Source organism: Orbicella faveolata, unplaced genomic scaffold (assembly GCF_042242905.1).
Source record: "Orbicella faveolata isolate gen_17 unplaced genomic scaffold, um_ofav_v1 contig_3, whole genome shotgun sequence".
In the NCBI taxonomy this organism is placed as follows: Eukaryota; Metazoa; Cnidaria; class Anthozoa; order Scleractinia; family Merulinidae; genus Orbicella; species Orbicella faveolata.
Window position 1 is genome coordinate 12,358,069 of NW_028301558.1, and position 25,732 is coordinate 12,383,800.

At 37.7% G+C, this 25,732-nt stretch overlaps 2 protein-coding genes and 1 long non-coding RNA gene across 7 annotated transcripts in view; 1 reads left to right on the plus strand and 2 right to left on the minus strand.

The window, feature by feature from the left end:
• LOC110046260 (Golgi apparatus protein 1-like) overlaps positions 1-2,431 on the minus strand; it is a 56,906-nt gene extending 54,475 nt beyond the window's left edge. Inside the window, exons 1-3 of one of the 3 annotated variants that reach the window (XR_016209986.1) lie at positions 2,146-2,431; positions 907-1,002; positions 6-187 (exon numbers count right to left, since the gene is read on the minus strand). Coding sequence is in view for 2 of the 3 variants with exons in the window: in XM_089298655.1 (XP_089154781.1) it covers positions 6-187; positions 907-1,002; positions 2,146-2,293 (426 nt within the window). In the remaining variant the exon portion in view is untranslated. The remainder of the gene's footprint in view (positions 1-5; positions 188-906; positions 1,003-2,145) is intronic. The other 2 variants (XM_089298655.1, XM_089298656.1) reach the window with 2 other exon arrangements.
• A 1,277-nt stretch (positions 2,432-3,708) lies between these two features.
• On the minus strand, positions 3,709-5,097 carry LOC149106401 (uncharacterized). Its single transcript, XR_016209996.1, has 2 exons — positions 5,007-5,097; positions 3,709-4,787 (listed from the first exon to the last, which is right to left on the minus strand). It is a non-coding gene; the product is annotated as an uncharacterized LOC149106401 (long non-coding RNA).
• A 10-nt stretch (positions 5,098-5,107) lies between these two features.
• LOC110046304 (Golgi apparatus protein 1-like) overlaps positions 5,108-25,732 on the plus strand; it is a 30,508-nt gene continuing 9,883 nt past the window's right edge. Inside the window, exons 1-19 of one of the 3 annotated variants that reach the window (XM_089298657.1) lie at positions 5,108-5,332; positions 5,471-5,542; positions 6,943-7,130; positions 7,715-7,744; positions 9,343-9,432; positions 9,614-9,823; positions 9,943-10,188; positions 12,219-12,269; positions 15,190-15,325; positions 16,356-16,582; positions 17,043-17,170; positions 18,425-18,526; positions 19,418-19,562; positions 20,270-20,407; positions 21,585-21,671; positions 23,391-23,453; positions 23,914-24,024; positions 24,937-25,025; positions 25,359-25,473. In XM_089298657.1, the coding sequence (XP_089154783.1) occupies positions 5,152-5,332; positions 5,471-5,542; positions 6,943-7,130; positions 7,715-7,744; positions 9,343-9,432; positions 9,614-9,823; positions 9,943-10,188; positions 12,219-12,269; positions 15,190-15,325; positions 16,356-16,582; positions 17,043-17,170; positions 18,425-18,526; positions 19,418-19,562; positions 20,270-20,407; positions 21,585-21,671; positions 23,391-23,453; positions 23,914-24,024; positions 24,937-25,025; positions 25,359-25,473 (2,409 nt within the window). In that variant the 5' untranslated portion in view covers positions 5,108-5,151. The remainder of the gene's footprint in view (positions 5,333-5,470; positions 5,543-6,942; positions 7,131-7,714; positions 7,745-9,342; positions 9,433-9,613; positions 9,824-9,942; positions 10,189-12,218; positions 12,270-15,189; positions 15,326-16,355; positions 16,583-17,042; positions 17,171-18,424; positions 18,527-19,417; positions 19,563-20,269; positions 20,408-21,584; positions 21,672-23,390; positions 23,454-23,913; positions 24,025-24,936; positions 25,026-25,358; positions 25,474-25,732) is intronic. The other 2 variants (XM_089298658.1, XM_089298659.1) reach the window with 2 other exon arrangements.

Here is a 25,732-nt window from a genome sequence, read left to right on the forward strand (position 1 = left end):
CATACCTTGGCCTTTTCCTGTAAACAGACAAGAAGGGCAAAGTTGTTTCCCATTGGAATTTCAGGACATAGACGAGTAATGTCATCGGCACAAACTGACTGGTCATCATCCAATCTTCGCTTGCTCCCTGCAAATTTACCTGAATCATCTTTCCTCTCTCTTTGGCTCTTTGAATTAGAAGAATCACCTAAAAGAACAGTAATAAAATCAGGGTTCCATTAATTGTTCCATAACACTAACTGAAAGTGCTGGAAACAGGATCAAATGAGTTACAATTCAAATGAAGAAATCCATGATTCAAGTCTGTGAACAGCACAGCTACATGTATTTAAATGTAGCAGGCCATTTTGTGACAAGTTAACATGTGATCAATTTAACAAACAACCAGCCTTAACAATGATACAAAATGAAATAATTATTTTTAATATCCCATTTCCTCACTGGAGTCAAGTCACTGCTTAGACCCTCTTTAGGGCTAACGTGCCTTACAATTACTTTTGCTAAAACTTTTCATTAAACTCATCACTAGTAGATGAGCTTGGGAACTGGTTCCTTGTTACACAAAGATCAGCTCAAGACACAAATGATCTGCAAAAATCAGCTGCAATGCAACAAAACATAATTATACGGGCCACGAGGAGAGCTGCAAGCTATTGATGTCACCCCACAGGTCATGTATTGAAATGGGGGCGACTGCTGCTTACATTGGCTTGAGATTAACTTTGCCTGTAATTACATTTAGCCACATTTATTTTAAGTTTTCCTTTTTTTTGGCCAAAATTAACAGTAAAGTGAGATGAGACTCCTAGCTGGAGATTTTTTGCCTTAATGACAGCCCTCGAGGACATACACCAGTAACTTCATGTGCACACATGCATGCATACATACATACATTACTTTATTTACCCTCGAATTTCATTGTAGATGTGTATGTATCATCATCATCCCATTTTTCAGCACCTCCTGTAAATCTGACTTCACTTGAATTCTTGTGACTTTTCCCTATTGAAAACAGTTGAGTAGGCCTGTTAGGGAAAGCATTGTTTACAGTACACACTTTGCGCTTGCCTTGCTTTTGCGCTCCCCTCGCTTTCGCCTCTGTTCACCTAAAATACGCAAATTAAAACAATTACCCGTGTTCCGCAGGCTAATTGTTTCTGACTGTTTGTTCAAAGTGTTACTGGTTTAGAGGCTAACATGAAAATCTTAGAATCAAAAGATTTTTTAAAACAAGATCCAAACAACTGAAGTTTCACCTCTAAGACTATTTAAGATTAGGGGAAATTAGAGTCAAATTAGAGTGCTCAATGTCTGGCTTCTATGGTGAAGATGCTGAAAAGAGTCCATAACTCCCTTCTCTGGCAACAGTAGTTTGAATACAAAATTAAAATTATCAACTTCTCTACACCAAAGCACTTTGACCACAGGGTTCCTGGTCTTTTTAGCCTTGAAGTTGATTAGCCCCTATACTAGCTGGTTAGTCCCCAACTAGAAGTCGATTAGCCCCCATATTCACACTTAAAGAACAAGAAATTGACAGCGTTCTCAACTTCTGGTTGGGGGCTAATCAACTTAGAGTTGGGGATAAACGGTTAGGGCCTAATGTTATCCACTGGAGGGTTAAATGACTGGTTACTGACCACAGAGCTCCATATCAGTTTTTGTATCTCTGTATTAATAAAGAGCAGCACATATGCTATATTTTAAACATTATATTCATCCTCCACGTTTGTCCATTGCACACTCTAAATGCAAATTTTCATGCTACGTTGTTTAGGCAGCATACAGTTAGCAAAATTATACATTTATAAGCTGTAAGCAAGATTATCGTAGTCAGAAAAACTTTCACTCCCATAAAAAGGCACAAGTTCTCGCACTCTGCATTTTATACTGATCGGTAATTAATAACAAGTAACCTAAGACAGTCTACCTAGATGAACGCGGAATCTTGTCTAGCTCTAAATATGAATCTGATATTGCAACAATTGGCATTTCTTTTCGTTAGTTAAAGTCCATACGGGCTAAAATGACTCCAGTTGAGGCTACAAAAGAATTTAACTTTGTCTTACTTTGAACTGAACTCCTTACATGTACGATTAAAGTTTATAAATGCTACTTGTTGTTGTTTCTGAGCAATATTGTCACCTTTCTCCTTTGCAGCGTTTGCAGACGATCCTGCATCAACTCTGGTCTCATTGCCCTTGGTTGAGGCAAGAGGATTTGAAGAATCGCCCAAATGACATACTATTAAAAGAAATATTCCACAGAATGATGCTATTTGTAAGGGCGCCATGATTTCATTCTTATCTCGTGCTCGAGGATCAGCGGGCCCTCAGCTATGATGCTCGTGACTCTACTCCTGCTCACACTCCGGCTGAATGCCTCCTACATCCCTGCGATCCCTGCTGCGAATATTGGGCAGGAGAATCCGCTGAGGTATGTGAGTGCTGGCGCAGGATCGAGCCCACTTCCGCGGGCAAATTGGTTGGGGTGTGCGGCCCTGACCCTATTTATGACCAAAATATGCGATTTTCTCTACCTTACATATTTATGACCTGACCCTTACATGTAAATCAAAACCATGTTTCAGAGCTGCCTTTTGATTAGTTCCCAATGACCAATGTTAAATTGCCGTAAACATGATTTGTGAAGAGCTTTTGATGATTTTATTTTCGATAATGATGAAAAAGTGGCTTCTTCTTAAAAACATACCCATATCAAATATAGAGTACCAAAATAGCCAAAATCGATACCCTATTTATGAAAAACCAAACCATACTCTTTGGGGTTGCACGTATTTATATAGCCCATATAAGGAGTAACCCAGGAGTCCCTCCTGGAGTAACCCCCGGGATTAGAAACAAGGAAAATGTTTTCTATTTCTTCTGGACAAGAGAGAAGAATAAGGGAAAATCGATCGTCTATTCCCATTATTAAAATGTAAATTTGTTTTCCTCTTGTTATCACCACGTCAACTGCTCGTGCTGTCTTTGTGTTTCTATCGAGGTAAAGAAGTATTTCAGACAGTGAGAAAAAAATCCTCTAAAATTACAGGTATCAAACAACAAACTGAAGGGAAATTAGTGAAGGATAGAAAATTTTTTGCGTTTTTTATTCAAAAGTGGAAATCAACTTCTCGGGTTAATACTTGTATTCTAGAACAGAAAATTTCCGCAGGCATTTTTCAGACCATAGGCCCTCGATGTAAAAACTCAGTTGTTTATATAAAAGCACGAGCGGAAGTTTGGGAGAGAGTACAGACCCGTCTAAAGCGAGTTCACATTACTTGTTATAACATTCGAACAGATTTGTAAAACTTGATGCAAAGAAAACGTCAACTTCACTGAGTGAGGTTCGACTGACAAGTTACAACCTTCTCTAATTGACCTGAATAAACCCGGCCTAGTAGCTCCTAGTGGGTTAAGTATTTTGCCCTTCCGCCAGTGCTGGTTTTTTCTTTTAAATCCCTGGTTAATTTTATTTCTCTCTGGCCGATAGAAGTTAGTTTCCCTGGTGAGGTGTGTTCCCCAGCAAGAAAACATCACGAGTATGGCATTTCGTCTTTATTCATTCTTCAGTCAATGTGGAAAACAAGCACAAAAATGAAGATCAATTTACGGAACATTTTTTACATTTTTCCAACCTATTTTCAGATTCCACTGAAAAATGTTAAATCCTGGAATTAGCGGCGGGAGCGCTTATTTCAAATTTAGGAGAAGACGGGGTCCTTTATTCGAGGGAGGGGCTTAAAGGGGTGGAGCTCTTATTTAATTTTTCTCAAATCGTTATCGTAATCACTACGTAATATAACCTCTTTAGCTGGTCTAAGCCCGGCGTGCTGCACAAGGTTGGTCGGGCTTTAGGCAATGAATCAGCAGATCTTCGCTACCATCCGTTGCGACGGTCAACGTGCAGTGCTTCATGAGTCGATAATCTCTTGTTTGTGATTGAACACATCCAAAATTAAACGACGCATCTTCTGTTGTCTCATTACTCTTCCATAAAAAAAGGGAAGGGGAAGGGGGCGCTTATTCGAGGGGAGGCGTTTATTTTAATTTTTGGCCGATAGGAGGGGTGCCTATTTGAAGGGGGCGCTTATTTGAGGGGAGAAATTCGACAATGACCGATGCGAGGTCGAAGCGTCGTTCGATTTAATTCTACGCGTAGTTTTTATCCCTGATCGTCTCTTAAAACCCCTGGTGAATAAGATATTCATTGGGGTAGATTTAACAAACTTCATGGTTTACAGACGTTACGTACAGTCTGGGTTCAGGGTCATATTAAAATATGCGCGACACGTCCCAATGATTCACTGCAGGGTTTCATTTTTTGAGCAACAGAGACAGCTTTACAATTTGTTTTAACGTTTTTAATATTTTGCCGTTTAATAGTTAACTGTTTTAAAATTTTATATCATATTATGAAAAGCGCTTTAGAATATTATTATAATTTTAGCGCTATTGAAATGCAGTTATTATTAATTGTTATTATCTTTGGTTTCTCATGATAGAATTTCAAGAAAAAAGTTCAGTTAAAGGAATGTCAATGTTTTGAATAGGAAGTTAACCAAGTATTGTAGTGTGTCGAGTTAGCTGGTCTCCAGCCTGTCATGTTTATTTGCAAGCCAGGAGAGTACAATAAATGGAAATAATGATGAAAAAAAAAAATAAATAATAATAATAATAATAGTAAAAAAATACAGTTTAGTTCAGCCGAAAGTACCAGTATGGATTGGCCATCGAAACACTTCCTCGCGACAACCAGCCATCTTTGCGCAAGAAAATATCCTAAAGAAATGAGAATAACGTATGATCAGTTAAGACAGCTGTTTGGATCTTAGACAATATACCCTCGATGTCCCGTTGAACTGCCAACGTGGCTAATTATTCTGTTAAACGCTATTTCAAGACCTCACAAACAGAGATGATCGTAAATGATGTGTGTTTTTGAAGTGTTTTATCAGAGGGTAACGGGTACCTTACGACAAAAGAGCACTTATGCAATACCTTAGGAGTTCAGTAAAATAGACGAGGTGAAAAGCTGTTTCATTTGAGAGCTGCCATTGAAAACACCGAGAGCGTGAAATAAAAAGACGTATCGCTTTGTTATTGGTTGATTCACTCGTGTCCAGTCTGCCGGTAACGACGGTCAATGCCGAAAACTATCATGGCGTCCTTACGGAGAGTTATAGCTTTGGGAATAATTCTTTTATTAGGGAGTCATTTGAGCGAATCTTCACCTTCTCCCGATGAACAAATTACTAAGAAAGTTAATACACAAAAAAGGACGGAAATAGATGAGAATACTGCAAGGGAAGTCGAACCAGTAGCAAGTAAGTTGAATCTTTTTCAATTCAAAAGGCGTTGAGCTAATGTCATTTGACATTTGTGTAGGTTGAGTTGGCATTGCTATTTCCCATGCAGGGCTAGAATATAGCAGTGAATTGCCATTTTTTTTTTTGTTGTGTTAGATAATAAAGCAAATGAACCTCGCTCAAAAGGAGTCCAGACAGACAATACAGACGAAATACGCGATCGCAGAGGTAGGTTACGTGTGCATTCTAAGACTTGCTAGGTGACCTGCCATAAAATTATCATATTCTCAGGCGCTGATTAGTTAGCGTGAATTCAGCTGGTTTTACTTCGCGGTTGGTCATATCACTGGATCATAATAGGCTTGTTTTTCTCTTTTATACCATTCCGGTTTTCCTTTATCGTAAGACTCAATGAAACTAAGTCGTCTTTTTCCAAATGCAATAAACAATGCGGGACAGCTGTGAAGCGGATTCGGTCGATAGACCGGTACGTTTCTTTTCAGTTCATTCAGTATACGAAACAGGTCATTCATATGCCGCTAGTATTATTATTCTACCATTTGCCTTCGAATTTAGGTGTTTTGTTATTCCCTTTATTGTAGAATATTTTCCCAATGATTTTGTTTGTGATATAGTAATATTTAGAGAAATCACATACAAAAAAACCCTTTTAACACGTGTACGAGATTTATATACAGTGTGCATGTTCATTTATATTAGTTTCGCTCAAATTATGGCACACGTTCTAAAATACTCTTAAATATCAGTAGGGCTACTTTTAATGTGCTAAGGTTTATGTAGGAAATTCACTTTACTCAATAAGAACAGCAATGACATTGAGACCCAATTATGTTATTTTTAAAACTGAATAATGTTGTGCTTTTTACATAAAAACAGTGGGGCTTACAGAAGATGTCATTGAGTGTAAATTTGGTTCTTGCGGGAAAAAATAAAACTCAAAAGATCAATTTCTGTAATCCTTTACGCTGTAAGTTAAATAGACCCTCACAGTACAGTGCCCTGCCTGATAAGAACAATAGTATTGTATCCAATAATTGTAAGCCTCCCCCTATCCCCTTGTCCCACTAAGGTATATAGTGTAAACTCCCTTTCAACATTTTTAAGTTGACTTGCATACCAGAACATCCTCACAGAATGTTAAAGGGGGACATGGGAGGACTCTGAACAAGATAATACTGCAAAAAAGAAATCAATGAACATTGCATCACCGTGGGAAAAGTTAGTGAAACACCATCATGGCAACATGTATATTTTAGCCTCACAATTTGATTGCATGAAGAAGTTTGTATGAAGATCCATGAACATGACTGACAAGTTGACCCGAAAAGCCACTGCTGCCAAGTGATAAAACAACCTAAATTTCCAGGAATTGAAGTCGTGCTTCCTGACAGAAACTAATAATTTCACAGAAATAAACTACATAGTTCAGTTTCTTTCATTTGATCTTTGGTCCAAGAAAGGTCTAACAAGAAATCACAGCACTGCAAATACATGTAATTTCATTTCACCGAACACCATAGGGTGTTAAACACAAACATCACAACGTTTCCAGCACTTTCAGTTATGGAACAAGAATAGAACCTTTTTTTTTTCAATTGTTCTTGCAGGTGATTCTTCCAACTCAAAGAGCCAAGGAGAGAGGGGAGTTGATTCGGGTAAAATCAGATTTGCAGGGAGCAAACAAAGATTGGATGATGACCAGTCAGATTGTGCCGATGACATTACTCGTCTATGTCCTGAAATTCCCAAAGGAAACAACTTTGCCCTTCTTGTCTGTTTACAAGAAAAGGCCAAGGTATGTTTTGTTACTTTGTAGATAAATGTATTGAGTTTTTTTTACATAAACAATCATGTGATTTACCTTTGAGTAGAACAACCATGATGATTAACCATTTTGTAATAAAGAAGTATAATTATATTTAAAGATTTGAATCTTAAAAAAAATGTTACACATCTTCTGTGCAACGGCCCCAAAAATAAAGTAAACTAATGTTACTGTAACACTTAATGTTTTGTTATGAAAAGTGTTTTCGTCCTGAAATCTTTTTAAGCAGTTTACTTGTAACAGTTTTTGTCCCATACATGTTCAAAATAGTTTATAGTAAAATACTAAAAAAGACAACTTGGGCACATTCAAGGGAAATGCATCATGGGTTTGAGTTTGAAATAACAGGAATTTGAAATAGCTGAATTTGTATACATTGTAAGCAGAGTGCAACTGTTTTGTAATAACAGCACAGGATTTCGGTTTATCTTGGCCACTTGCTGAGCTAGCTGTGTGATAAATATGTGATTTATATAACATTAGGTTACCTGTACAGCAGTTATTAGGTGACCGTTATCAACTCACTGAATTCTGTTTCATGTTTCTCTATTCAGGAGGATGATTTGACCACAGATTGTCATCATGTAAGTTGTATTTTTATCTGTGCTTCAGGGCAGGAAAAAACTTGGGTCCGTTTGCCCAGGGCTAGGAAATTTTGCTCTTTCACAAGTGAAAATAGAACATCAGTGGTCTGGTGGGCAAGTGAGAGTAGCCTCAGTAGCCTTTTGAGTCTATAACAGTGTTCAAAATTACCCCTGGCTCTGGTTGTCCTGATGACTGCTTGGTTGCCCTTAAATTATTGGGATAATTTGTTGCTTAGTTATAGGTGGTTGAAAGGGGTTTTTTTTTATGTAGTTGACGCCAAGTAGTGTGAAATGGCTCCCTTGAAACATTGTTCAAGAAGGATGTTCGCTCTTTCATGTAATAACCTTGACATTTAGCAAAAGTACTTCCTTGAAACAGAAAGTACAACACTTGCATATTCACATAAGAGAAATACAGTAACAACAGCAAAAAGCCTGTGGTTTCAATGAAAAGCTTAAAGACTGGAATGAAAATTGAAATTTACTGGTGCACTGGGCAAGTGTATTTCAATTTTTTTTTCCTGCCCTGTGCTTATAGTGCTCTGAATAGCAGAAGGGTCTCAGGACCTGAGTCTAATATATGACATGTAAGGTCAGCTGTCTGAGTTGACAAATTAATCGAAATCCTCTGTAGATTTAGTTAAAGGACTCTTTGTTATTGACCTGTTACAATTCCTAACTCATACCCAGCCCTACCTGTGTAAAACTTACCTGGAACCTTGGTATAATTGTACTTGGTATAACTGTGCGCAAAGAGTAGGGCACGTAGTTCCCGGTGTTGTGGACTGGCCTTGTCTCACAGGTTGGTGCTTCACATAGGGTTAACTTCATTACGCCTTTCCCCCTTGGACAGAATTGTCCAAGAAAAATTGCTATGTGTTTGTCTACTTATCATGCTTTGCCATAGGAAAGTCTTGTTCATATGACTTCAAAATATCACCATCAGGGCTGTTATTAAGTTTTGATTCACCGAGAGCCTGATCTTCACACCTGTAACAAACTTGTTATTTTATACGTGAATTGTATCAACCACTGAGTGAGGCAAGTTCACCTGTAAAATCAAGGGCCCATCAAGCACACTCAGCTGTAGCAGGTATTACAGGTTACAGGCCTTATTGACGGTCCTGACCATGCTGCTGTGGTCTCTGGCTATAGGCACAGCAGTTTCCAGCATGTTTCAGCACACATGTACTTTAATAGATTTAAAGTGCTGCTTGTACTCTTTTTTCAATAGTGGGACATTAAGGGTTTAGTCATTTTGAATTACATGACTCAATAAAAAGTACTAAATATTGTATGACTGAATACTGCTTGAATTTCACTGAGAAGCAAGAGTAAGGATCAAAATGTTGGCATGGTTTCACAGGGAGTTAATTCAGTAATAAAATAATGATGTTGTTGTAAAACAGTATTTGAAGCATTAGTTGCTTAGGTAGACCACTGTCTAACAACATGATGCATTTCAGAAATTGTTTGTGTTTTGGGAATGAGATGATGAGATGGGCAGACTCTTTGTATCATTATATCAAGAACTTATGGTGGTTTGAAAGCATTAAACTAGATTTAACATTCTCATGCCCTTATACTTTTATCTTCAGATGCTGTGGGAATACAAACGCACATTTGCCAAGGATCAAAAGTTTGAAAAAGCTGTGCAGGAAAGATTTTGTGTGGCTGATCTAGAACTGGTAATTGTTGTGACAGTGTTTCAAAATTAGTACCACCGATAATTATAATTAACATAATTAACTGTTAAAATTTATCTTGGTCCCCGTGTATCTTAAGTTGGCAATTATAAGAAAAAGATTTTTTACTTTGTGTAAATCTGTAGTGCAGTAACAACATCTTTCATTTCATTTCTTTCTATAGTTGTCTGATTGTCAAAAACCAGGGCAGATTGTTGCTTGTTTAGTTGAACACAGACAGAATCTGACAGTTCCTGCATGCAAGCATATGATGACCAAAATGCAAGCAATTTTCTTCAGTGATTTCCGTCTGATTTCACACTTTTTGGATAATTGTGCTAAAGATGTGAACACGTTTAAGTGTGGCAGGATTCCAACAGAAGATGACGAAGAGGTTTGTGTTGCAAACAGTGATTTATGGAGTATTGGTTCCTAAATATTTTTTAATATTTCTTGAAATAGATTCATGTCATTTCACATGATTCAGTTGATCATTCTTGATTGTTTTCCTAGGATGTCCACTCTCAAAATGATGTACTAGAATGCCTTGAAGAATACCAGGAAAAATTATCACAGGAATGTCAGAAACAAATCTATCGTCTAGCTGAACTGTCTTCTGATGACTACCATCTGGACCGCCCTCTGTACTATGCTTGTAAAGATGACAGAGAGAGATTTTGTGCGGAGATTCCTTCAGGGGAGGGAAGAGTATACAAATGTTTGAAGAAACACAAGTCTGAGGAAGCCATGAGTGATGAAGTAAGTTGCAGTGTGTCCTTCCAGGATCCTGATACAATGCTAAGTTAAGATCCTCTAAGAGGCCATGTAAGATCCTTTATAAGATCCTATTATAGGACTATCTACAGTACCAGTCAAATGTGTTGAGGTATTGAGTTGCAAGTCGAGTTGACCCAATTTTGAATCAAGTTGTCCGAGTTGTAAGTCAAGAAAACAAAGAAATAAAGAGCTTAAGATCTAATTGCTATAATTAACCGCGCGGCCATGGGCCGAGCGCGGTTCATGGTTTACCCGTGGTTTTTTTTTTTTCGACTTCTGTGCAAGCAGACCCAAGCTTCCACTCGGCCAAATTTTGAGTCACGCAACCTGTGATGTTTACTCGCAAAAAGCTGTTGAAACATTAATAAATCTCATCTTTCGCAGGAAAAAATTAACAACCTAGCGCTCGTCAAAAATTATATTTTTTCACCAGAAATTTAGCTCGGAACATATACATATTTATATTCGTTTGAATCGTCGATGAAATGACCTTTTCCAGATATTTTTTCCTTCGGGGTCAACCGAAACCTCCGATTACAAAATCACGCCGAACCCACACGTTGCAAAAAAATCTCTTCAAAACCCTGACTTCGAAACGATATAACACTTCAGCGTTAATAGCTACCACACATCGGCAGACGGTAAATCTATTCCTTAACAATCCAGCTTTATCATGTTAAAATTTCAGCGAAATCGAACAAAACCAGAATTAATTAGAATTTTTTTGTGACCTCACTCCCCAGACTTGACCTAACAAAGGAAGCCACAGTCGCCCATAGCAACCGAAAAACACGAACACAACAAAGCCGACGTTTCGGCAAAAAAACTCCAGAATTATCGCCTGAGAGCTTAAACTTGAATGGGAACATCTTTTTCGAACTTTTTTCAACTGATTTAGACAAAATACTGGCCTCGACGGGCTACAAAAAATACCAAGAGAAAAACAGAACAAGACAGCAGAACAAGCCGATAATATTTCATTGCACGGCTTTCGGCACGAAAACGAAAATACAGCTTACTTCTGGATAAATTCAGCCTTAGAAGCCAGCAACCGGTCCCAAATTACTTTCTGTATCGTTACAAATGTCTTGACTTCCATCTCCGAAAGATTTTGCCCCAATTTTGAGCAAATAAACATTTCGTCGACGGTGACCGCCATTACGGTGGTTTGCATACTAAATTAGCTAAGTTAACAAAATTCTCCCGAGGGGGGGGATATGACAAATTTGGTGAGAATCAAAAGTAATGCCAATTTTCTGTCACGTTTTCAATCTGTGGTCACTGGAGTGACCAAAATCGATACATCGGTCGGGGTAGAGTTTTATTATTAAATTATATGACTTGTGTGACTACTTTGCTAGCCCTTTACTCGTGGAAAACACCAATTAAATTTAATCATGACTTTTAAGAAAGAAAGCTGTTGTTAATAGTGTTATTATTGTGTCGTTCATATCGTTCATGCCCATACATATCCCGAAGAAAGTTCTAGATTAAGACCATTACGTCATCGGAGATTTGTCAACGGCTACCACTGATGGTGCAATAATACAGTTTGTGTTGATCAAGTGATGTGATGTCTACAGTAAGAAAAGAATCATCAATGACTGCTTTGGAATGTGCACTGCGTTCTGACGGTAGTGCTAAGCGAACCGTTAAATTTTAAAAGCGCGGTTATAAGATCTAACAGATCTTCTTGTTGTTTATTGATTTTGTTATGTATAAATTAATTCCACAAGAAAAATTAATATAATGAAATTACAAGAGATTCTGCAATTGCCCAGTTTCTTTCTTTTTTTTCTTCTAATTTTCCATTTGAAAAATTACTTTAGTCTGTCATTGTTAATAGCCCTGATAGGTTTCTATAGAAATGTTGGTTTACATGCCAAAATGTTTAGCCTGCAGATTGTTCAATCCACAATATGCAGATTTTAAATGTACTTCAGTTTCTGGTTTGTGTTTATGACTACAATGTATAGTGTCTGTTGTCTCAGTCAGTTTTGTTGTCCATACAGTGTCGAAGTAAGCTGACAGAGAGACAGAAACTGGAAGCCAAGGACGCAAAGGTATGAAACGTGTTTTGCTTATGAATGTTTGAGTTATGTTGATGAACAATTTATTGGGTTTGAACAGTGTGCAAAGAAAACCACTTTTCGATCTTGCCCTCGCACAGTATTCTCACTAATAAATATTTGAAATGTGGGTGGCAAGATGTAACCTAGGCAGAAGATTGCACAGCAGCGATATTTTAAATACTCTTAAGTGGCCACCACAAATTTGAATTGGGTAGATGGAAACCGGGTGTAACTTCCAGTTATGTAACTTGGTAAAAGAAACAGGAAACCTAAACTACATGCACTCAGTGCTTACATGTACATGTATATTGGCAAGATAGGCTCTTGGGGCTATACTGTAGGTTGGAGCATCTTCAGGAGTAAATGTGTACGGGCTAGTGTTAGGCACATTTTCACAGTGACAGTATATGTCATGGTTAGGTTCTCTTGAAAATATGTGCTGGAAGAATTTTGTGAGGTTATCATAATTGAAGGGGTGAGTGCAAAACCATGCTAAGTGACGATTTGGGTGAAAAAAAAAATTTTTGCGAAAGGGCTTGAATTTTTGCATGTGGTCTTCAATGTAATAGAAAAACGTGGTCCTGTATTTTTCCTGCTGGGTTTTGCTTCGTTTATGAAGACACCACTAGGAAAACCGAGTGGTTTTTTTACATATGCAATATCTCGCAAACGAAGCGAAGCTTAGCGGAAAAACTACGGGACATTGCCAAACATACCTAAACAAAACTACATGCGAAATTTGGAGCGTTTTCGACAAAGCTCACTTTTGATTAAAATACCTAACACCCTTTTCCCGCTGAGGCCTTCAAATAAACGAACCCAGGCCTTTGTTATGATAAACAGAGCCGATCCTTTGTTATAATAGCCAAGGCAAACCTTTGTTATAAGTTGAAGTCTCGCCTCGGTTTATCATAACAAAGGATCGGCTCACTGCGACCACAAGGACTTTGATTTCACTTAGAAAGCAGCAAAATGTCAATTTCATGCAACCTATAAGCTCAAAAATGTTGATTTTAGGTCAAAAAAGGTTTATATGTTGATTTCATGTTAACGCGTGATGGCAAGGATGTTGGTTTCACCTAGAAACCAGCAAAATGTCGATTTCATGCAGCGCATAAGCTCAATGATGTTGATTTCAGGTTTAAATAAGTTAAAATGTTGATTTCACGATAACTCATGACAGCAAGGATGTTGGTTTCACTTAGAAACCAGCAAAATGTCAATTTCACACAGCGCATAAGCTCAATGATGTTGATTTCAGGTCTAAATAGGTTAAAATGTTGATTTCACATTACCGTGTGACGGCAAGGATGTTGGTTTCACCTAGAAACCAACAAAATGTCGATTTCACACAGTGCATAAGCTCAATGATGTTGATTTCAGGTCTAAATAGGCTAAAATGTTGATTTCACGTTAATGCTTGACGGCAAGGATGTTAGTTTCACTTAGAAAACAGCAAAATGGTAATTTCACGTAACGTATAAGCTCAATGATGTTGATTTCACGTGAAAATGCTCCATAAATAGGGCTGACAGATTAACAGATTAACCCTTCTGCGCAAGATACGGGTCTCCATACATCTGAATGTCCGCTGATCCCAGAAGCTCAAAACACTACAAATCATGCCGATTTGAAATAAAATCAATGCAACCTGGATCACAGATCTATGTTACAATCGATCGCTACTTGTTGGCCATTATTATGTTTAAACAGTCTAGTTACCAGTTCGAGAAACGTCCGCAGAACACGATCAGAATGCATTCTGGGAAGGGTCTTTACACCTCTTGCGCAGGAAAACATGGCGGTCAATACAAGACAAATTTTAGAAGTCTAAAACCAGTTCTTGCTTTCCAAACTTTGATGCTAGCAACGCTTGGCAATTGGGCCACGACTCACCAGAGGGTATTTTTCTCGGGCAAGAACTGCTCTTTGACTTTGCTGCCTGGCTTGCTCTGACTTCAAACGCCGATAACACGATTGCGGTATATCAGCTGCCTTCGAAGTTTCAGAACACATTTTGATTCTTTAAAACGTGCTGATGACTTACAGGTTTATCGAGACTTTATGATGCCTCTCAACCACCAGGCAGGCATGCAAGGTACTTTAAAACAATGCTTAAGATATTAGTTGGCAGAGCTCTAATGCGGCACATCTCTTTTTTGTTCGATGTATTTTGTTTGACACTCGATCGATTCACATGTTGTGTTCATGTCACAATAACTGATGTAAACAATCTGTTCCCAGATTTCCACTCTATATATGCTGTGAGATTTGATTTTGACCTCATACACTATAAACAGTCTGCCTGTTTGCTATTCAACAAAATAATAAACTCCTAAAGACATGGCTAGGAAAAGCCAAGTATTTTTGCATACGTTATAACTCAAAAACGAAGCAAAAACCAGTGACAAAAATACAGGGCCACGTTTTTCTATTACATTGAAGACCACATGCAAAAATTCAAGCCCTTTCACGAAAATTTTTTTTTTTTCACCCAAATCCTCACTTGGCATGGTTTTGCACTCACCCCTTCAATTACAACACACAGTCTCTTGTTGTGTACTTGTGACCATATTGACTGAAATGGCTGCACTGTAAAATGCCAGTGGAACTGGTGCAAATATTACAACAATGGGTACAAACAGAATATGGATTTGTATTATTTTGTAGCAGCCAAATGGAAAATGGGAAATCTAGTTAAAAATTCTGTGGCTACAGTATACTGCTCCTGGAAACATTCCAGTGAACTTGGCCAAGAAGTTGTACTTTATTTACACCCCAACAAGAATTTGTGGAGAGTTTTTGTAAATGGAATATACACACACCCATGTAGAACTGTTCACCTGGCTGTTACTTGATGGATAAAGTCAAACTCACAATGTTTTAATTTTGCTTTATTTCTTCTTACTAGGCCAACTATCCATTGATGAAGAATTGCATGAAGTTTTATCAACAATACAAGGATCAATATGAATGTGAAAAAGGAAACACAAGACATGGAGCTCTGGCAAACATTCTGATTTGCTTGGAGAAAGCTGTTCAAGATGGTAATTATTTAAGAAATAGAAAACATCTACTGTGTTTCTATCGAGTCATAGAAACAAGAGTGGAAGTTTGGGAGAACGAGAAATGTTGTTTCCACAGCTTTTTCGAGTTCTCCCAAACTTTCACAAGTGTTTCTATAACTCGATAGAAACACGGAGAACATGTTTTCTATTTCTTTTAGGAAACACCGTAACAAAAAAAAAAATTAAAACTACTTGTTAACTTTGATTATCAAAATGTAAATTCTCTTCGCTCGCGCCACAATTATGTCAACAACTGGTGCTAGTTCTGTGTTTCTATCAAGTTATAGAAACATGATTTTTAACCAATCAGCATGCGTATTTTCTTAGGGCTGTTTTTTAAGTATTCATACTAGATACAGTCTGTAGAAACATGATTTATGAACCACGTGTTTTGTACTTCAGTTGTAAGCACAGCTACATAGGAAAGCAGGTAGAAACAATTGCCAATTCCCTCTACGAGATGCAAGCAGGGAACCATGGTAGTTGTATTCATTGAAACAAATATCTGCTCCAAGATGATGAATACAACTACCATGATTCTCTGCAGAAATTGATGAGAACTTTTCATGTTATTATTAAATTCAATAGACATTTCTCAGTACCTATCTCAGAATGATCATCCAAGTAATTGAAAACATTTTGTTTCCTTTGTGGAGACTTTTGTGGTGTCAAAAGTGGAAACAGTTAGTTAAAATTGAATTGAATTGAATTTGAATTTATTTGAATTTTATTCTCTGTTACGTTACAAGAACCAGAATTGTAATGCCCTCTTAAGTTAAGATGTATCAGTTATCACCCAAATGCAAAGGCCCGTTGAGTAGAAGCAATATACCTATGGGATGCATCTAAATTAAGGATAGCTCAGGTTTTTGAATGTAATGTAATTCCTGAATGGGCAAAAGTGGGTGAAGGGAGAATTGTTAACATTGTTTGGTAGATGACAACTACTATGTGAAACTAAGTTATCTGCAACAAAAAATATTAAATTTTGACTTTTGATGACCTGCAGATCAAAAAGTTAGCAGCAAGTGTCAGGCAGAGTTATTTGATCTGAGGCAACAGCTGATGCAAGATTACTCCATCAATCCTGAGATTGTTGCACAGTGTGACGTGGAAATTCAAAAACATTGTAGCAAAGGAGAAATGAAGGAAGGGAAGACCATCGACTGTTTAATGGACTTGGCAGAGGAAAATGAGGGAAAGGATGATGTCATTAGGCCACAGTGCTTGAAGGCTGTAAGTAATATGAAAAGAAAGGCTATTAAAAATCGTTTTTTGTGATCATGTTCATATAATAATAAGTTTCATTTAACAAAAAGCCTAAAGTAATAATTATAATAATTTTATTACTAACTTCACTGTAAAAGAAGAAAAGCACCAAACACCCAACAAGTAATCATAGTAATTAGACTGAGTGTCAGGGTGCAATTCAGACTGTACTATTATTGTGAGAAACTTTGGTTACTCCTTGGATTGTACAACAAGTTCAATTACTGATAATCACCTCAGCAACAAATTTTGAGGTTAAGAAGTCTTTGAGAATGCCTCTTGAGTGAAAAAACTTGTGGTATATTCAAAATTCTAATTACATTAGTGCTGTCTTTGAATTGGAACCAATTAACTTAGAAACTAATATACTTCAAAACGACCTACGATATGTTGATATGTTGATATGTTGACATTTGCGGGTTGACAGATTGAGGAACTTTTGGAGGAAACTGGTGCTGGGAGTGATTACCGCATTGATCATACTTTGTACCAAGCATGTGAACCCGTTGTTCAGACTGTGTGTAAGGATAAAGGCAAAAAGGAAGGAGATGTAATGTAAGTCGTCAAGCTAACTAGCTCACTTACTTATTAAATGAATCAGTCAGTCAGTCAGTCTGTCTGTCTGTCTGTCTGTCTGTCTGTCAGTCAGTCAATCAATCTCTTTTTGAATACTTTTGTTCGCTCATTCTGTCATACTGTGAGGCCCTGTTATGATGAAATTCTGACATGTCACATCATGTCTTCATGCCACACAGTACTGACACAGCGACTTGACGGTTGATGAACTGATGACAAACAACATGTCTTGTGTTGAAATTATGACAGCAATGTCCAGACCTTGCAAAATTGCAAAGTTAAAAGTTTGAAATTCAAATGGGGGAAATTCTGTAACCTTCTAACAGGACATCTACTCCATCAACAGACAAATTGGAATCAAATATGCACAAAGTTCAAATGTACGTGAACACTTCAGAACCTCAGCATTTAAATACGAGTAGATTTGATGGTGTTATTGTTGAGGTGAGGATAGTTCAGAAAAGAACTGTTACTGGCAGGGGACTGTCATTGAAACAATCTTAGCAGAAGTCATGTTCAGTGTCAATTGAATCAAAAGATTGCCTAACTCTGTTCAGATTGCTGAAATGATAGAAATGTCAGGCCCTATTCTTTTCAGAACTACTGTACCTTTACCTGGACAATCACAATGTACAAATTAATTACTGACATCATCTTCCTTGAACCAAATTGGTGCTTCAAAATGGTCATTATATGTACCAGGGCCGGGTTGTTCAAAGCCCGATTAAGCTAACCCAGGATTAGAGAGAATTTCGATTTCAATTTTGTAGCTTTTCAGCACGGTGTTCTTTTTATATTTTTTGCCCTTCAGTTTTGAGCATGAGTAATCTCAAACTACACAAAACATAAGCGGTGGATAACATTTTTATAGAAGAAAAATTGTTACCCCGGTTAACTTTTAATCCTGGGTCAGTGTTAACGGGCTTTTGAACAACCCGGCCCTGGTACCAAAATGCAACATGATTTGGTTAACTTTGTAACAATGATGGTTGTCATGACAGCAATAAACTATGCAATCCTTTAAGGTCACAGAGTTAGACACTTGATACATGCATGTAGAAGGCCACATCAACAAAGCTAGAAGTCGTGAAGGCTTTAAGAAAGAGATTCTATCAGCACTAATGTACACTGTACATGTAATTATACAATTTGTGAAATAACATGCAGTATATTGTTAATAATTATTTTGTCAGCATTAAATATTAATTATTCATGTGCATTTTTGAATAACAGGGTTTTGTCATGTCTGATGGAGAATCTTCACACAGATAACATGATACCTGAGTGTGAGGAACAGTTATTGCACTTGGAATTTTTCATTGCAAGGGACATTGAGTAAGAATGCACTGTTTTGGCCCTTTAACTGGTTGTTGTAACATAACTCTGTATCAGCTTAAAGGTGCACTATCAAGAGTGTGACCTTGAAAAGCCAAAACCTTAATTAAAGGTCTATTTTCACTCATTGAAACCTATTAAATAATGTTATAATGTTCTACAGTTGCAGTGAAAGTCACTATCAAATAAATATAAGTGTGCAGTTGAAGCTATAAATTAAAAGAGTGTCTTAATGGGTTTCACATGCACACTGTTGCAATGTCAAATTGGAAATCTGTGGTCATGTCTTAAAAGAATTGCGAAAAACTTATTTCATGATGCCATAAATTTAGGACTGCCACAATAATGCTGGAAAAATCACTGCATACATGATGGTGTCTCTTTAACCTATAGCCTGATTAAGCAAATGCCACTTTTTAGATGTTCATTTCTTCCCTATGAAACAGGTTTACGAGACACAAGTCAAACCATGGACCTTTCCCCCAATGAGACTTCCACGCAGGAAGTCATGGTAGTTGTATTCATCATGTGCATGACATCTTTGAGACATTGCATACAACTATCATGATGATTCCCTGTGCGTGCATCTCGCAGAGTTTATGATATCCCTGGGTCAGGAATAGAATGACCACTAATATTTGTTGATAAAAATGATGGTAATGAAAATAAACAGCTGACTGTGTGTCACTGTGCAAAGGTATGTTAATCTGTGAAAATCATCTGTTTACCTTGTAAATTGACTTAAGCAATGAAATCTGAGGAACTGTTTGACTAGTGATGAAAAATGTTCCCTTGTTGAATGGGGTAAAACTTCATGAACTTTGAGTTACTAGTGTAGAAGCTAGGATTTTCTATTTCTTAGGGAGTGAAAATACTGTGTGATCGTTTCAGACTTGATCCTGTATTGAAGAAAGCTTGCCAAGATGATGTTAAGACCATCTGCAATGCTCCCAACCTGGATGATCAAGACTCATACCCCAGCAGCCTCATTATATCATGTCTTTATAGGCATGTTGTCCTTGATCCACAAAGAAAGGTCAGAACAGTTTTTACTGCTTTCCTTTCCAACTGCTAATTTGCAAAAATCAATTTACAATTCGTGAAATGAATGCTTGTTTTGAGATTTTGTTAAGACGTCAAGACAGTGATTTCTTACTCTCCTTAGCTGTATTTTTTTAACAGGGTAATGATGCTGAGAACCTATTCTTGCATGTGTTTACAGATGCCCCTCCCTTCCCCTACTTGGTTAATAGGGACCTTAACAAACCAAAACAGCAGTGGCAATAAGAGCATCAGAAAACAAAAGGTTTCATGAGCAGAACAACAGTCACACGTGTGCATTGTCCATCTCTGTAGATTTCTTAGCCTTCTTCTGCAAAACAGAACATGAAAAGTTCCTTGTATTCTGAGAACATGAATCGTGACAGTTAATTGTTCATTTTTCTTTCTGGAATTGATCACCATCGTAGTATAGTCAGCTGGAACCTGTTTTAATACTACTAGACATGCAGAATGCATCTAAATCTTATTAACGTCGTCTTTAGGTTTGTGATTGTTATTGCTAAATTTCCCCTTTAACTTCTGGCCAATAGTTCTCTCCTCTGTTTTAAAGCAAGTCCTTGTGGAAAAAAGAAAAAGGTTAATCTGATAGTATATTTCCATGATTAATATTTGAAAATGAATTTAAGCAAAGGTGGAAAGAAGTTCAGAAAGACCTATTAATTATTGTTATCTGTTGTGCAGGTTTCACCCAAATGTGCTGCTCATGTGCAGCGTGTGATGCATCAAAGAGCTGTTGATGTCCATCTGATGCCTGAAATACAAACAGCTTGTGTACAGGATCTTGCAAAACACTGCAGTGAACAACTTGGAAAAGGAGAGGTAATAGACCTAAACAAGAACACTATCAGAACATTGTGGAAGGAATTTAGCCTGTGCAGTTCATGGTATTCTGGGAAAAATGACAGGGCAGGGTGTAAACAAGAGAGGACAGAGTAAAACCTCAAAAATACTTACGGAGAGTGACAAGTGTACCACCTCTCCCCTCCTAAAGAAACCCTCGATCAAAGAAGACAACTTGTCAGCTGGAAAATAGAATTTTCATTTTTAGGAATTTGAGGCCATTTGGTTTAGTTAGAATTTTGAGTTGGAGTGATTGTTTCAAGACAGTTTTGGTCCAGTGTCTTAAAAAACCATTATAACCAGTTATTATATATATCTTGTTTACCAAGCGTCAGTGCTGTGTTGGGAGAGTATCAGCCAGAAGTCTTTAAAAAAAGACCAAGGGCCAATATTTCCCAGTATGGTCCCTAGCAAGCTTGGTTAATAAGACATTAACAATCACCCTTCATATCGCTTTATGCTTGGGTATAAAAGCAGCAATGTATAGACAACACTGCATAACACAGTCATGCTGTTGTCATGGTATTGTCATGTTGGGCATATATTTATTCTGCAAGGAATGAGATTGTTTTGCAGGCTTCACAGGCAAGATTTGTGGACAGGCACTTACATTTATTTGATATAGTTAAATGGAATTTGATATAGTTAACGACTAGGAGCTAGTCTGGTCAGCAACGTTTTTGTAGGCGTTTGTTAGCGTCTTGGCCGTCTGTTAGCATTTGTTAAGCGTTTATTGCGTTCTATAGCGTTTTGCAGCAGTCATATGGCTGTGGGAGCCCTGGGGCTGACATTGTCCAGTGGTATTCTTGGTTAGTACGTGCGTTGTCGTCTCATGCGCTTGCAGTGTGTTCGTTGCTCTGTTAGCGTGGTGTTGTCGGTTGAATTATAGTAGTTTAGTGGTTCTTGGCATTCCCTCCCTATTCCCCCTTTTTTTTCAGCAATTTTTTTTTTCCACTTAGCTATCTGGTCCGAGTGTGACGGGTGCCTGAAAGTGGCCTGATACGGGGGGCTCGTGGCTCAGTTTGCCGGTTTGGCAGGCCAGTCGGGTCTTTTAGCGCCTGGGGATGTGACTGCGGTTGCAGCCCCTGGGCTTCGTAGACACCTTCCCTCCACTAGCGACTTGGGCGTTAATTGCTGTTTTGGCCTTGCTTTATAGGAGATTCAGTGTTTGCAGGAGAAATTTAACAACCTGACCACTAAATGCAGTGATGTCATTAGTACATTCACAGAGGAGGAAGGCGAGGTTAGTTATCTCCATTACCAAATTCCTCTTACTGCCTCCCATACCCCATCCCAGTGTGTTTAATGTTAGCTACTGAGAGTTTGGTGGTCTCTAGTCTCTTGACCCTGTGGCTCCTATGAGGAGCATAGGGCATCCACGAAAGCGCACTATTCGGAATGATCTTGGGCTAGTCTAGCAAATTTCTGCCAATCAGATCTAGATTGACGTAGTTCTTGGTCCACTGATCATTTCCAGGTCAGTTTGGGGTGACCTGTTTCCTCCTGGCCTGCGGGTTCCAAAATAGTACTTGCCTTGTCACATAGTCCTGAGGTTTCCTGAGCGTATGCCCAATCCACCACCTCTTTCTTCTGCGTATTTGGCTAGACATCCTTTCCTGGTCAATGGTAATCTCCCACAGGTCTTCATTGCGGATTACCAAAGGCCATCTGATTCCTAAGGATAAAGGTGGTAAATCAGAAATATATCCTAGCTGATGAATAACACTGATCTTGTCAAATGTTTACTTGCAATTGAAGGCTTTCATGCAAAAAGGGCTTGTATAGCTTGTTGGGCTGATTTTTATTTTTTGCAGGATCAAGCTAATTTTTGGCAGACTGACTTGTTTTGACGTGAAAAGCATCGTTGCGCAATTGTTTTTGTTGATTTGCACTTCGCTTTTGAAGAATAATGTAGGCAAAAAAACTCAGTTTTTCAAGCGGCATCTTTTGGAGTGAATCCTTCGAAAGTGGATTTTGACATGACGTGATCTTAAACGGTTACTTTTAGCAGCTTCAACAGCATGATTTTTTTTAAATAGATGTTTTGATTTCTGAAAGAAGTAGAGAAATAGAGCGGAAAAAAAAATCGCTGGACCTTGTATCAAACTGGTATCACAACAAAACAACCTCGAATCCGGCCCATTTAGTGCCTTATTTGCTTGGGCTAACAAAGCAAATAAATAATAAATAAATAATAGCGAATATTTATACAGGATAGCCCTTCAGTGCAAGAGTACTGTTATCAAAGGGGTCCTGTCTAAATAACATAATATAAGGATAAAAACTAAAATAAGTTAAGAATGACTTCATAAATTATTAACTACACTATACATAAAATTGATCTAAAGACTCCCAGTAATTAGAGGGTAGCGTAATTATATGAATAATAAAACTAGGAGCAAATGCCACGCTTCGGTGACTTCATCGTTTAGCAAAACAAAAGGTTTCTTTTGTTTTTCGTTCAACAAAAGATCTCCAAAAGATACCCTTGGAAAACTGATTCTTTTGCATACATTATTTCTCAAAAACGAAGTGCAAATCAACAAAAACAATTACGCAATTATGCTTTTCATGTCAACACAAGTCAGTCTGCCAAAAATTAGCTCAGTCTGGCAAAAAAATAAAAATCGGCCCAAAAAGCTACACACACCCTTTTTGCACGAAAGCCTTCAATTGTAATGAATAATCAGGTTTCTTTGAGGGTTGGGCACGGTACAAATTTACTGGTTGTGAGGATGATTTTTTCCCGCCTGGTTTGACCATCTAGAGGAACGTTTTTCTATATAGAACTTCAGTTCAAAATGTTTTGCCCTACTGTGAAAACCAGTTGCCCTCCTGTTTGAAATGTTGAATGAAACACCTGATTACTGAAGGAGAAGTTAAATATATATCCATCATGTTACAGAAAAGGCTGAAATTTATTAGCTGATCATTTAAAAAGTTATTGCCGGTTTCTTAACAGGATTATAAGCTTGACAGAACTCTGGTGCGTGCTTGCTCTGGTATGGTTACAAAGTTCTGTGAGGTAATTTCAGGTTGTAGCATTAAATTTATTTGTCTAAATTTTTCTGTGCTCGGTGCATACTTACAAGAAACTCTGGCCTTGAAGGATTGTCTCTTGGCCATGAGGAGATACATATTAAACATTTTATGAGAAAATAGAAGTAGAAGTTGTTACATTCATCATACTTCAATGTTGATGTTATATAGATACACAAACTGTTGCGGCAAACGTTTGTTCATTAACACTAACACCGTCTGTTGGTACGGGTGAACGAAACACTGCATGCTTGAATTTAAGTCTTAACTAATTTAATTCAAATCGGCCGTGTCAGTTAGTTGTCGTTCAGCAGTCGCAGAGCTCAGACTAGAAAGAGTACGTTTAGTTGCTGCATTTTCATTTCGGTTTTTGTAATAGTTGTAGAATTTTGTGTCATCGAAACACGAGCAATTGTTCATGGGGATGTTGTGTTTTGACTTGATAGGATATTGTTACCCATGGGAACACAGAAGGAGTTCTGCCTTGCTTGGTTGAACACAAAAATGATCAAGGGATGGATGAGAAGTGTCATGCTGCAATTGAGCACTGGCAACTTGTAAGTTGGGAAAACCTTAAATTAAAAAGGATTTAATGCTGTTTTTCTGAAGGGATGGGGGGATGGTGTGCTCCTAGTTGCATAATTGTGTGCCTGTTAAACACCACAGGACACCTGATGCAGACTTACTCCCCTCCCTTAAGAATTATTTTTACTAGCTTGATTATCTTATCTAAAACTAATACTGTAAATCCCAGTCTTACAGTATTTCTGTAATTTAAATTTCTCCAAACTGTGAGTGGTTATAAACATATTAAGATAGAGCTTTTTGCAAAGTCGGAAAAAACAAAAAAACAAAAAAACAAAAAAACATGTAGGTGGGGTTCAAAGGCATTTCAAACTTACGAAAATTTAAATTTAAACTTTGCAAAAAGTTGCATGTCAACAGGCCCATCGCAATTTTATAATAAGAACTGGGTTTCACTGAGCTTTTTTTAATTATTAACACTCAAAGCTAAAATTAAGGGTGTTTTTTGACAGGTTTTATTATTGCTGTCGTAACCTATTTTATCTAAAAGATGACTACAACTTGTTCACCAATGATTGGGCATTTGTGCAAACAAATGTTCTAACATCACTTTGATAAAGTGTCAGAGTATAACGGCTGGAAACCATTACGAGCCACCGTAAATTGCAAATGTGACTGTGAGGTTTATTTCTGTGCATTACATTCTCTGTCTGTATTTTATATACCGTTGAAGGTCCACTTACAGATGCCTCCCATAAGCAAATGCTAACCCTAACTCTAACGCATACAAACAGAGTTCATTTTTATCTTGTAGGCCAGCACCTTTCCTAGGCAAAAACTTTACGTTCTCAAGGGTGTCCACTTGTGGGGTTTTCACTGTTGGTGTATATGATCCATTGATATTTTTCATTTGTTCAGTGTTTTTACTTTTCTTTCCTTATTAGGTTGAAATGAAGAATTTTAAGTTTTCTCCTCAATTTAAAAAAGCCTGCCAAGAGGATGCTAAAAGGCACTGCATGGATTCAAAGAGCAAGTGAGAATTGAACCCAAGCCACGACTTTTGACCTTTAATTGATTATCAATAACATAAATGAGTAAACTTTGGGTAATCAATTGAGAAATCAGTTGTATTGCCTGATATACTATCCAGTTTTTAACAATCCTGGGCTTCGACACTTTTTTCTTTCTTTTTTGTGAGTGTACAAACCCTTATACTAACCATGTTTAAATTCTGAATTTTTTATCATGTAGTCTTAATTTTATGCAGGGCCCCTTTTGATACCAGCCTATGGCTGATGGGACTACCATGCCTAAATAAAGATAGCCCGACTTGACTTGACTTGTTTGTGTCAAATGTTTCTTTCAGGCATGATCTAATTGTTTGTTTGAGTAAAGCCATCCGTGATGCCGTTATTCAAGAAAAGGAACACTCTATTTCTGATAAATGTCGTAAGCAACTGAGAGTCGAGAAGGAGGAAGAGGCAAGTCAGATTTGATTTTTGGGGGGTCCAGGAATTCAGGTATTTGCTACTCATGGAGAGTGGGAGAGGGGTGTTGCATTGGACAAACCCATGAATTTAATAGTTGAGAAAACCCTTTTATGAACTAGCATCCCCCATCTAGGGCATAGTAGAGATAATCTGAGTTTCTTGTTGCCCAGTACCCTGACAGTATGGGGTACTTGGCCTGATGTAGTCTTTAAATTACCATCAAGAAGTTGATCATAAATTTGGTAATGAT